This window comes from Trachurus trachurus (assembly GCF_905171665.1).
Source record: "Trachurus trachurus genome assembly, chromosome: 5".
Taxonomy (NCBI): domain Eukaryota; kingdom Metazoa; phylum Chordata; class Actinopteri; order Carangiformes; family Carangidae; genus Trachurus; species Trachurus trachurus.
Genome location: NC_139896.1, coordinates 542,870 through 555,348, shown reverse-complemented (window position 1 = coordinate 555,348; position 12,479 = coordinate 542,870). Strand labels below are relative to the sequence as shown.

The 12,479-nt window shown below is 42.2% G+C and overlaps 1 protein-coding gene across 1 annotated transcript; it reads right to left on the bottom strand.

The window, feature by feature from the left end:
• Window positions 1-10,265: 10,265 nt before the first annotated feature.
• On the bottom strand, window positions 10,266-11,819 carry LOC310986463 (G-protein coupled receptor 61-like; the record flags this gene model as incomplete). The annotated part of the gene is made up of 1 exon (XM_083972386.1): window positions 10,266-11,819. The coding sequence occupies one exon, from the start codon at window positions 11,817-11,819 to the stop codon at window positions 10,266-10,268; it is 1,554 nt and encodes a 517-aa protein (XP_083828512.1).
• Window positions 11,820-12,479: the final 660 nt, after the last annotated feature.

The window sequence follows — 12,479 nt, the reverse complement described above, 5'->3', positions numbered from 1 at the left end:
GACCACTCTGGGCTTCTGGTTACGATCCCTTCTACCGAGGCATCTGGTTCTCTTAAAAGATGGCGTTTCAACTCTTATTTACTCAACGATTCTGAATTTATAGAATTTGTTAATAAACACCTAGACCTTTTTTTCGAAATAAATCAGAATTCTGCCTCACCTAATTTTGTTTGGGAATCAATGAAACCTACATAAGAGGTCAAATCATATCATACACCTCTGGCAAACGTAAAATATATAGTTCAAAGGTGGACTCTCTGGAAAAAGAAATAAAAGAACTCGAAGAGCAACATCTAACATTACGTAACACAGAAACCAAACAAAAACTCAGGTCAAAACAATTAGAATACAACACTATAACTACTCGTAAAATAGAGAATGCAATGAGAAGGACAAAGCAAAGATTCTATGAGCAAGGGGATAAAGCCGGCAAACTCCTTGCCTGGCAGATTCGTCGGGAGGAAGCCCAAAAAGAAATACATATTTTGAAATCAGGTTCTAATACAATTACCAACCCCAAAGAGATAAACAATATGTTTAAAACATTTTATGAAGCTCTCTACTCTACTCAAGGTAATTTTCCTGAAAAAACAAAAAACTTTCTAGATAAATATGACCTCAAAAAGCTTAATGAGGGAGCTAAGGAGAGCATGGAAGGAGTTATCACAGAAAAAGAAATATCAGAAGCCATCTCCAAAATTAAGTCTGGGAAATCCCCTGGGTTGGACGGCTTTCCCATTGAATTCTTCAAGACTTTTCTCCCTAAACTACTTAAACCTTTGCTATTGATGTATAATTATGCTATTGAAAATGGAAGACTGCCAGAATCTTTAGAATTGGCGCTAATTACGGTTCTACCTAAACCTGGGAAGGACCCGAAACTATGCAGCTCATACCGACCGATTTCACTTCTATCCACAGATTATAAAATATTCTCTAAAATACTATCACTGCGATTAGAAAAACATATCCCAGATTTAATACACTTGGACCAAACTGGATTTATCCAGAATCGCTCCCCATTTGATAATGTTAGAAGGCTTTTCAACATCATCCACGCCTCTGAGACAGATAACTCTCCTACAATTGCTGTGTCGTTAGATGCGGAGAAAGCTTTCGACCGTGTAGAATGGCCCTATCTTTTTGATGTAATGAATAGAATGAATTTTGGCCCTACTTTTATTAAATTGGTTAAGATGTTATACAGATGCCCATTGGCTCAAATTCAAACAAATAATGATATTTCTTCTAAAATTACCCTCTCACGCTCCACAAGACAAGGCTGCGGTCTCTCGCCTTTGCTATTCGCGCTGGCAATAGAACCATTAGCGACAGCAATAAGATCCCATCCATTAATTAAAGGTAAACAGATGGGGGGCACCACCCACAAAATTTCGTTATATGCGGACGATATCCTAATTTATTTAACAGAACCGGAATCGTCAATACCCACATTATTAGAAACATTAACCGGATTCGGTGTTATCTCTGGATATAAGATAAATCTCAGTAAGAGCGTTGTTATGCCACTTAACACAGCGGGGTCTCAAATATCGAGACATAACATACCCTTTCAATGGTGCTCTGAGAAATTAACATATCTGGGCCTTCAGATCCCCAATGTATGCTCAAAGGCTTTCTCTCTAAACTATTTACCTTTATTAAAAAAAACTGAAGCGGAGCTTAACAGGTGGATGAACCTTCCTCTGTCTTTGATGGGTCGAATCAGCTGTATCAAAATGACTATCCTACCGAAATTTCTCTTTCTGTTTCAGATGCTACCCACGGCGATACCTAAATACTTCTTTAAACAGCTACACTCAGCTATATCTAGATTTATATGGAAGGGCAAAATTCCCAGAATAAAGTTAAAAATCCTTCAGGGAACATCTCAGGAAGGTGGAATGAAACTCCCTAACTTTGAAACGTATTACTGGGCAGCACAATGCCGGGCGGTCTGGGTATGGAAAGCAAATTTACAACAACCCCCCTCTTGGGTACAGATGGAACAGCATGATATTAATTCTTTTTGTCTTGCATCGATTCCATATGTTCCTTCACTCAAACAACTTTGTACGCTGACAACAAACCCATTCATAAAACACACCTACAAAATGTGGTCTGATTTACGTAAAAAGACCCAAAGTAGCCAACCCTTATATGACCTTACTCCCTTCCATGCGAATCCTTTTCTACCAATGGTCCTAAGAGATGGCATCACCCAGGCGTGGTTCACAAAGGGAATTAGGACATTTGGGGACTTGTACAAAAATGGGGTCCTAGAGTCATTTGAAAATCTTACAGCCAGGTACAGCCTTGATAAAAAGCACTTCTTTAAATTTTTGCAACTCAAGCATTACATTCGAACAGAACAGGGGGGCAGACTTCTACCAGTTAAAAAACAACCCTTAGATAATATATTGAGCAGCAAAAAGGAGCTCAAGGGGTTTATATCTCACATGTATGCTGGTATTAACAGTCTGTTCGAAAAAGAGGGACTTAAGGTTAGGGAAAAATGGGAGGCTGACCTGTCTCATAACTTTGAAGATGCTGATTGGACTGAGTTATGTGAAAAGGCCCAGCGCTTTTCCCATAATAGTAAACATATAATAACCCAATATAATCTAATACATAGAGTCTATTTCACCCCCGAAAGACTACACAAGATAAATCAGACAATCTCTCAATACTGTCCAAGATGCAAATCCGAAGTTGGCTCTCTTCTTCATATGTTCTGGTCTTGTTCACAATTATTCAACTACTGGGAAACAATACTTAGAACCATATCCAGGACAACTAAAATAAATATTCCATCTGAACCAAGGTTAATTTTATTAGGGGACACATCGATGCTGCCTGTAAGGGGCAACAAAATCAGATTCATAAGAATAGCTTTGACAACAGCTAATAAATGCATAGCTCTTAAATGGAAGGATGAGCACCCGCCCCCACCCTCACTCTGGCTTAGTGAACTGACCTCTTGTATCCCCAACGAAAAAATAATGTATAATCTAAAACAAAGGCCAGATAAATTTGAAGGAGTATGGGGTGGTCTAATGGAGCATCTGAACACAGCCGACATAGCTGATTGAAGAGTCACGCCAAAGATAGACGTAGTTGCCGACTAGAGAAATCTAACTATCTATATTTTGTTTAACTTCTCCTTTTACTAATCAATGTATTTAAACTATGTACCTTTCTCCACTTGTTCTATCTCATTATTAATCTATTTATTACTACTTGTTGTCATTATCACTATTTTTATTTATTTATTTATTTTTATTTATTCTATATATATTTTTTTGTTGTTGTTGTACCTATTCTATGTCTTGATCCTACTGTATTATAATTTGTATTAACTGTAAGTACATTTTTGATATACAGTATACCAGTAATGGGAAACGGGGGGAGGGAACGGGAGGGGGGTTCGGGTTGAAAAAATATGTTCACAATAAGTCACTGAAACACTTGTCTTGAAAATGGAAAAATTCAATAAACAGAATGTTCAAAAAAAAAAAAGAATCAACCACTGCAGAGATAATGTTCATACATTGTACAATCATTTGATAGAAGTTTTGAGCTTTAGCAGCATCATTCTGAAGGACAGTCATCTAAAATATGATTAATTTTTTTTTTTTTTTTTTTTTTTGGGGGGGGGGAGGGGCGAATATTATTATTTATTTATTTATTTTTCCCGTGTGCCATCTTCATTTACTCTTCACCAGTAGGCTAACATATAGCTACTGAAATTTACACATCTCAGCAATTTCAGATGTTTTTCTAATCACTGTCATGGTTCATTCTTGATGCACTTTTTTGGCTTTTTTTCTGTCCTCTATTTGTGTGTGCAATGTGGCCCGCTGCGCACGCGGGCCCCTTGGACCTCAAAACCCATGTGGAATACAGCCCAGCTACGCCACTGACTACTACTACTACTAACCATGCAGGTTGGCCCTTGTAGCAAAACAACTGTAATGTAAATGCAGAGATACAAGTCTTCATTACTCATGTAAACACAACTCAACTCTCGGTCTAAACAGCAGAAGTTAAGGTTATTTCAGTTATAGAGTGAAATACTCACACAAAGCAGCAGACATGACTTCAGTCTCCTCCCACCACCACGCTGAGACATGTCACTAGGTGATAATCGCCATGGGGACGGATGTCACTAGGTGATAATCACCATGGGGATGGCAGAGCTGGTGAAGCTGGAGGCGGATTGACTGAGACTGAAACAGCATCTATCTATCTGTCTGTCTGTCTGTCTGTCTGTCTGTCTGTCTGTCTGTGTGTCTGTCTGTCTATCTATCTATCTATCTATCTATCTATCTATCTATCTATCTATCTATCTATCTATCTATCTATCTATCTATCTATCTATCTATCTATCTATCTATCTATCTATCTATCTATCTATCTATCTATCTGTTTAAAGGCATTCCGGAAGCAAGTTAGGGCATATGTCAGTCTGTAGAGGTCTGCTGGGTCCATGGCTGCTTGGTTGCTACTGTCAGGTTTGGGTAGGAACCAGGAGCCAAATGCAGACTGGTAGAGTCAGTGACACTAAAAGACTTTTATTACTCACAAGGAATGCAGGGGGAAACACTGGTAGACAGACATGGACGCGGGAGATGATGACGACAAACCGACAAGGACAAAGGGAGACACTGAGGTTAAATACATGAGGGAATGAGACACAGGTGGTGCAGTTAACACAGGTGAGACACATGAGGTCATCACCAGCAGGGAGCACACAGGAAGACAAGACTCAGGCCCAATTCCACTCCGACCCCTCAGGGACTCACTGACTTAGAGGCGCGTTCACGGGAAGTCCGTGAGAGTGTGAGGGCTGTTCCGTTGTCAGATCATCAAGTCAGTGAGTCAGTGAATGAGCCCTTACTGCCCCCTTACCGTAAGTCAGCACCGATGTGGACTTTGGGTAAGGGAATTACCCACAGTTCATAGCGTTGTGAAGTCAAACACATGAGATGCCGTCGGAATGCAAGTGTTAAAAAAAAAAAAAAAAGTGAATTAACACACGTAGTCAGAGAGAGCTCCGCCGCTCTCTTTATTGTTAATGGACAAGAGCAACAATAGAAAGAAAAAAAAAAAAGAAGTTTACTGTCAGTATTAACGTGCAGTTTGTGATTATTGATGATGATTTGATCAGATCTGATACAGGAACATTTTGTTTTGAGTCCGTCCACCTCACACATCTTGTGCGTGTTGAAAGTACGGTAAATGATCGGCCCAAGACCGGAGTCAACAACATTTTGTTGTCAAGGTAACGTGTGGTGAGAGTGGGTAAGTGCTGTTCCAGTCATGTTTACAGCATCTGGACCCTCACACACTCTCACACTCTGTCACTTAGAGCTGACGTCACTTTAGTCAGTGAGGGTTCAGGGCCTGAGTCTTTAGGGGGCGGATTGGAATTGGGGGAAGGACTGTGTCCTAACCCTCCTACTCTCTATCTAGTGACCAGTTGTTGTAGTGGTGTCTGAATGTTCAGTGATTATTAATGTTCACTATCTAGTGACTGAATCTATCCCACAATCCACCGCCACATGTAGTGAACATCCGATGGTCACTAACCGGAGCAAGATATCCCATCATGCATTGCGGTCACGGATCGACGTTACCACACCGGCCCAGAGCGACCGGTGTAGCTACCAAATAAATGCAGTAGTGACCGGTGTAGCTACCAAATAAATGCAGTAGTGACCGGTGTAGCTACCAAATAAATGCAGTAGTGACCGGTGTAGCTACCAAATAAATGCAGTAGTGACCGGTGTAGCTACCAAATAAATGCAGTAGTGACCGGTGTAGCTACCAAATAAATGCAGTAGTGACCGGTGTAGCTACCAAATAAATGCAAGTAGTGACCGGTGTAGCTACCAAATAAATGCAAGTAGTGACCGGTGTAGCTACCAAATAAATGCAAGTAGCGACCGGTGTAGCTACCAAATAAATGAAGTAGTGACCGGTGTAGCTGCCAAATAAATGAAGTAGTGACCGGTGTAGCTACCAAATAAATGCAAGTAGCGACCGGTGTAGCTACCAAATAAATGCAGTAGTGACCGGTGTAGCTACCAAATAAATGCAGTAGTGACCGGTGTAGCTACCAAATAAATGCAGTAGCGACCGGTGTAGCTACCAAATAAATGCAGTAGCGACCGGTGTAGCTACCAAATAAATGAAGTAGCGACCGGTGTAGCTACCAAATAAATGCAGTAGTGACAGTCTATCTATCTATCTATCTATCTATCTATCTATCTATCTATCTATCTATCTATAAAGAGAGAGTTTTCTCTTCTTCCTGATAAAGGTAAAGGTCCTCTGGCCTTTGTGCTTTAAATGTTACCATAAGGTCAAAGTCTTTCAACTATTTCCAATAGAAAATCAAAGCAGTGTGGGAGACTGGGCCACACACACACACACACACACACACACACACACACACACACACACACACACACACACACACACACACACACACACACACACACACACACACACACACACACACACACACACACGTCTCACACTGTTGATAAAATGATGAGAATGCATCGAATGTGTTTTACAAACATAGAAACTCTTTATTACAACAGCATCTCTCACTCAAGTTTGGACCATGTGTGTTTTTTTCTAACCACATTCATTTCATTGCAGTTACAGTGGAAGTTATTATTTTTATTTTAATCACAGCTTTAAAAAAAACAAAAAAACAATCTGAACGAGTGAAAACCCTAACACAAACATTCAAGTCATTCACAGTTTGGAATATTTCGACGTGATGATGGAGAGATCGAGCTCAGTAAGCTTTTCATTTGGGCTTGGCTTTGTCACTGAAAAAATATTTTAAAAACCCTGTTTGCACATTACAAAAGGATCTGATGTTTCAATCACACCTTTCCACACACAGTTAATCAGAACAATCTGCTATAAAATAAATAATACTTCATCTCATCGTCATACCCAGGCTTAAAAACTCTGCAAAGTCCTTCGTCTGTAATAAAACCTCCATATATCTTCTTTAGTCTGCTTCCAACGTTAGAATACAGTGTGAGGCGCTCACACACACATGGAACTGTTCAGTAATGTTTAGTTTTTATTCTTCTGCATCTGAGGTACTGTAAAAAAAAAAAAAAAAAAACCTGAAGAGCAGGGTGGTCAAAACAACTCACATGTAGTATTCTCCTTCTCTGATAAAAAAAAAAAAAATGTCCACAGCTGAAAAACACACAAAGACTCAAATATCTTACCAGGAATATTTGTCTTATTTCTAGTCAAAACAAGTCTCATTCTACTTAAAATACGACTCGTCACATAAAAAGCAGCTTGTTTTTAGACACTTTTTACTTCTTTCAAGCAAATTTTCCACTTTGAATAAGTAGAAAAATCTGACAGTGGAGCAAGTTTTTCTTCCTTATTACTGTAAAAGCACAAAAAACTTTCTTTCACTGGCAGATTTTTCTACTTATTTCAAGTGAAAATTTGTTCAAAACAAATGAAAATGATCTAAAAACAAGTAAATTTTTAGATGATAAGTCTTATTTTAAGTGGAAAGAGATTAGTTTTGACTAGAAATGAGACATTTTGACAAGAAATAAGACAAATATTCTTGGAAAGATGTAGAGTTTTTGCAGTGAAGGCAGTTACTGCATACGTGTCCAAACACTGACTAATAAAAGGGAAAATGGGTTGATTGTTGATTGGCCCACACGACCCAGATTTATACACTTCTACTAAACATAACACACAGTTTAGTACATTTAACAAATGCAAGAATTAGGATTGTGTGACTGTTATGTTACGTTATCGATAGAATACTGAGTTTTAAGACCTATATCCAAATATACTGGTAAATATATTATATCACATAGCAGAGAGCCGTGACCTGTAAGATGAGTTATAAAGCCAACCTGCTTCCTAAACACATCTGGGTTGGGTAACACTTTATAACAAGTACACACTTTTCAGCATTAGTTCAGCTTTAAATACTGAATTCTTCACTTATAACAAATGAATACTCATTAGTATGTAGTTTATAAACACAGTTAAAAATGTTTGTAACACTTTAATTGACGCCTATCTCTATAACGCATTATAACCATACTTATAATGAGTTATAATGCAGTTATAACACTGTATAACTATAATTATAAACACTCATAAATGATCATAATGCTTTATAACAATAATCATAACACACTATAAAGCATTTTATCATGACCTATAAGCTCAGGTATTATAATACGTTATAATTGTTAGTAACTGGCTGACAATGCCCACATCGATAATACATTATAAATATAGTTATAATGTGTTATAATTGTCTTATAAACGTGTATAACTATCATTATAAACACTCGTAAATCACATAAGACTTTATAACAATAAGCATAACACATTATAGAGCATTATAACTCTATTATAATACTTGACCTTATAAGCCGTTATAAAATGCTCTATGATGTGTTATACTTATTGTTATAAAGCCTTATGATAATTAATGAGTGTTTATAATGATAGTTATACACGTTTATAAGACAATTATAACACATTATAACTATATTTATAATGTATTATCGATGTGGTCATTGCTTTATAGTGTGTTATGATTATTGTTATAAAGCATTATGATCATTTATGAGTGTTTATAATTAATAATTATAGTTATACAGTGTTATAACTGCATTATACCTCATTATAAGTCTGGTTATAATATGTTATAGAGATAGGCGTCAAGTATAGTGTTACCAACATGTTTTACTCAACATTGGTTGAGTGGTGGTGGATAAACTAATGAGTATTCATGTGTTATAAATGAAGAATTCAGTATTTATTCATGCTTAACTAATGCTAGTGCACTTATTATTATTAGCCTGGGTTGTGTTTTAGGAAACCAAAGGAGAGTTTGTGGAAAAGCACCAAAAAGACCGGAGGAAACTAAACTCAGGAGTTAGTGTGTAAACAGCTCGTAGAAGTTCCATGAGTTCGGCCTCGGTTCAGTCTGTCTGCTTCCTAATCTAATAAAACCAGACTGACCAGAGAGAAGAAAGCTCAACTACGAGTCAGAAGTCACAGTAGTGCTTCTCTGTCAGTGGCTCCCCTAAATGTTTTTGTGTATTTTATTGCTGTCTTCTTTGCCAGTAATATACAAAACTAGTTTTAAAGAAAATAATCAAGATGCCAGAGTCTAAAGCTGATTGATTTGACCGTTGAGGTTGAGGGGTTAGTGTATTCACTCTGAAACCATTTCTCTCTGAACAGCTTCACTTGCCCCATCATAGAATCAAACATTTATTTGATGTAGTTTTTTACTTAATAAAGTTACACTACTATAAATTCAATGAATCATTGACTGTACAGAGCTGTGTGGTAGTGAGGAAGGCCAACATACAGCCTTTGTTCTTTTTCATCAAGTTTTTTATTTAATCTCCCATTAAGTTCCCTGGTCACCATAGCAACCTGCTGAAGGCAGCTGTCAAACATCTGCATTCACCCCCTTATATATTATATATTTACCACCTTATACATCACTGACTGTCTTCAGAACTCGGGTGGAATCTGATGAGGCAAAGTGCAATGATTCAAAGATACCAGCATGTTTTCCTGAAACACTTTACATTTTGTTGATTCAAATGAGACTTATTTTCAGGAAATAAAGACATTAAAAACTTATTATGCTGCGTTCAAGACAACTCGGAAGTCGGAAAAAAAAAACGAGCTCCGAGTTGTAAAAAAAGAATTGAACGGCGTCGAACTCGGAAATTACAGGTGGGAAACTCGGGTATCATATCAGAGCTCCGACTTTCCGACTTGACGTCACGACAACATCAAAACATGGAGGCCCTCGTCTTAAACGGCTAGAATTTAGACATTTGAAGTTGTTTGTTGAGGTTTGAATGCATATTTTTGTGTATTATTGCAGTAGCCTATATGAAATACGTTTATATTAAGCTGTGATTGTTGTATGGTGTGAAATTGTGTTTCCTCGTATGTGACGGAAATAAGGTTTAACTGTTATCAAGGCTGTAACATTATATGTGCACTCATCTGCAGCGTCTCCTCTCCTCCAGAATAAACATCATTTACTGCTGCATTGATTTTTCATATTCAGCTCTGAGCCACAATACGCCAAACTTCCTTCAGGTATCCATGGTTTTTTTTCTCCCGATTTCCTGCAGCGTGAAGTTAACGCAATGATGTCGGAAGTCAGAGTTGGGAATTACGACTTTCGAGTTGTTATGAACGCAGCATTAATTGTCTGTATATATGTGGTTGTTTTTCACCTGCTCAGTCTCAAGAAACTCCGAAGTCTCTTCTGCAATTTGTCCCGGGATACGGAAGTCGACGGGAATGGGAATGGGCTGCGGCGGCTGCTCCGGGAGTTGGGAATGAGCCGCCGCCGCGGGGCATCCGGCCTCGCCCTTCGGACTGGAGGAGCTGCCGCTGCCGGAGTTCTGAGGGTCCAGGTTGTTGTTGCAGCCGCCGGTGCCCTGAAGGAACTGCAGGAAGTTCTCCTCTATGGATCCTTCCCGACTGGGCAGCCGGTCGTCTTCCCGCTCCGCTCCGGCGCGGCGGAACAGACACGGCAGGTGCTTCCCCAGCTCCTCTCTGATCTGCCGGTTCAGACACCCGTAGAAGAACGGGTTGGAGGTGAAGCAGAAGTATCCGATCCAGGTGACGGCCTCTTCCAGCGAGGCCAGCGCGGCCGACGGCGGCGTTCCCGCCAGCGCCGCGTAGAGGTGGAAGGAGAAGTACGGCAGCCAGCAGCACAGGAACTGACCACCCACCGCCGCTAGCACCGCCGCAGCCTTCCCGCCGCCGCCTAGCACCCGCTGCTGCGGCGTCGCCCGGCCCGTTCCCGTCCCCGCTGTCCCCGTTCCAGAGCTGGTCACCATGGTGGAGCGGCTGCTAAGCGACTCGGAGCGGCTTCGGCGGTGGCGGTTGTGGCGCGACGGCGGTGCTAGCGGCGGCGTGTCGTCCATCCAGGTGGGCAGCAGCGGGCCGCGCTGCATCGCCGCGACGCGCGCAACTTTAAACACGTTGCAGTAAACGACCAGGATGAGCAGCAGCGGACACAGGAAGTAGACCAGCGTGAAGAGCGCCATGAAGGCCAGGCGGTTCGAGCCGCCGCCGGGCCAGTGCAGCGAGCAGCGGCGGTGCGGCGGCGGAGCAGCGGCCTTTGCTCCGCCTCCTCCTCCAACGCCGCTAACGCTAACCCCGCCGCTGCTCTCCAGAAGAGGAAGAGGAGTTCTTCCTCCCTGAAGGAACCACGCGAGCAGCGGCAGAGCCGACATGGCGAGCGCCTTGACCCAGATTCCCACCAGCACCGAGGCCACGAGGCCGAGCGTCATCTTCACCTCGTAGCGCAGCGGGTGGATGATGTAGTAGTAGCGCTCCACGTTGATGACGGAGATGGAGAGGATGGCGGCGCTGACCAGACACACGCTGAGGAAGAGGTAGCCGCGGCACAGCGCCTCGCCGGAGAACGCTCCGCCGCCGCCGCCGGACAGCATTCCCAGCGGCATCAGCACCAGCGCCGCCAGCAGATCCACCACACACAGGTGGAAGACGAAGGCAAACTTGTGCAGCTGCGGCGCCTTGGCGATGACGGCCATGACGGCCACGTTGCCCAGCACGGCCAGCAGGTCCATCAGCAGCATGGCGAGCAGCGCTAGCGCCCGCGAGGCCGCCCAGCGCTCCGGCTCGGGCAGCGAGGAGGAGGAGGAGGAGGAGGAGAAGGAGGAGGGGGCAGACCGGTTGGACGGGAGCAGCTGGGAGGAGGAGGAGTTCCACGTCGGCTCCATCGGAGGGAGGAGGAGGAAGGCAGGAAGGAAGGAGCAGTCACTGCCCCATCACCCATCCTTCACCGCCGGGAAGGAGCTACGGCCGGGAAGCAGAGAGAGGCCGGGAATGAGGCTGGAGCGGCTGCTACTGCCCTACAACGGAAGAAAGGGTTAAAACTCCTCAGAGTGCAGTTCTGAGAAAAATGAGTTTAGTATTTTTTTGGGGGCGTTTTTGCCTTTATTCAACAGCACACAGTGAGATAGACAGGAGAGGGGGAGGCAGAGAGATGACATGCAGGAAAGGTCTGCCCGATGCGGGATTCGGACCGGGGCCACCTGCGGTGAGGACTGTAGCCTCTACATGGGGCGGCCACCTTAAAGGGATATTCCGGCGTAAGTTTAAGCCATGGTCCAACACACCGTAACACCGAGTTAGACCCCCCCCTCGAGAGATGAAGTCTGCTAACGGCTAGCTTCTCTAGCTGTAGCTACTTTAGCAATGACCGCACCGTAACAAACAGTGCAGTATACAGATCCACTATCCACCGATCAAAAAGCCACTTACAGCCACAAATAATGCTCAGAACAGCACCAAACGTCATCAACAGTACAAACAGGGTCCCATCCCATAATACGAGGCATCAAACATCTGTTAGCTTAGCCTGGTTTCTATTGAAAAGA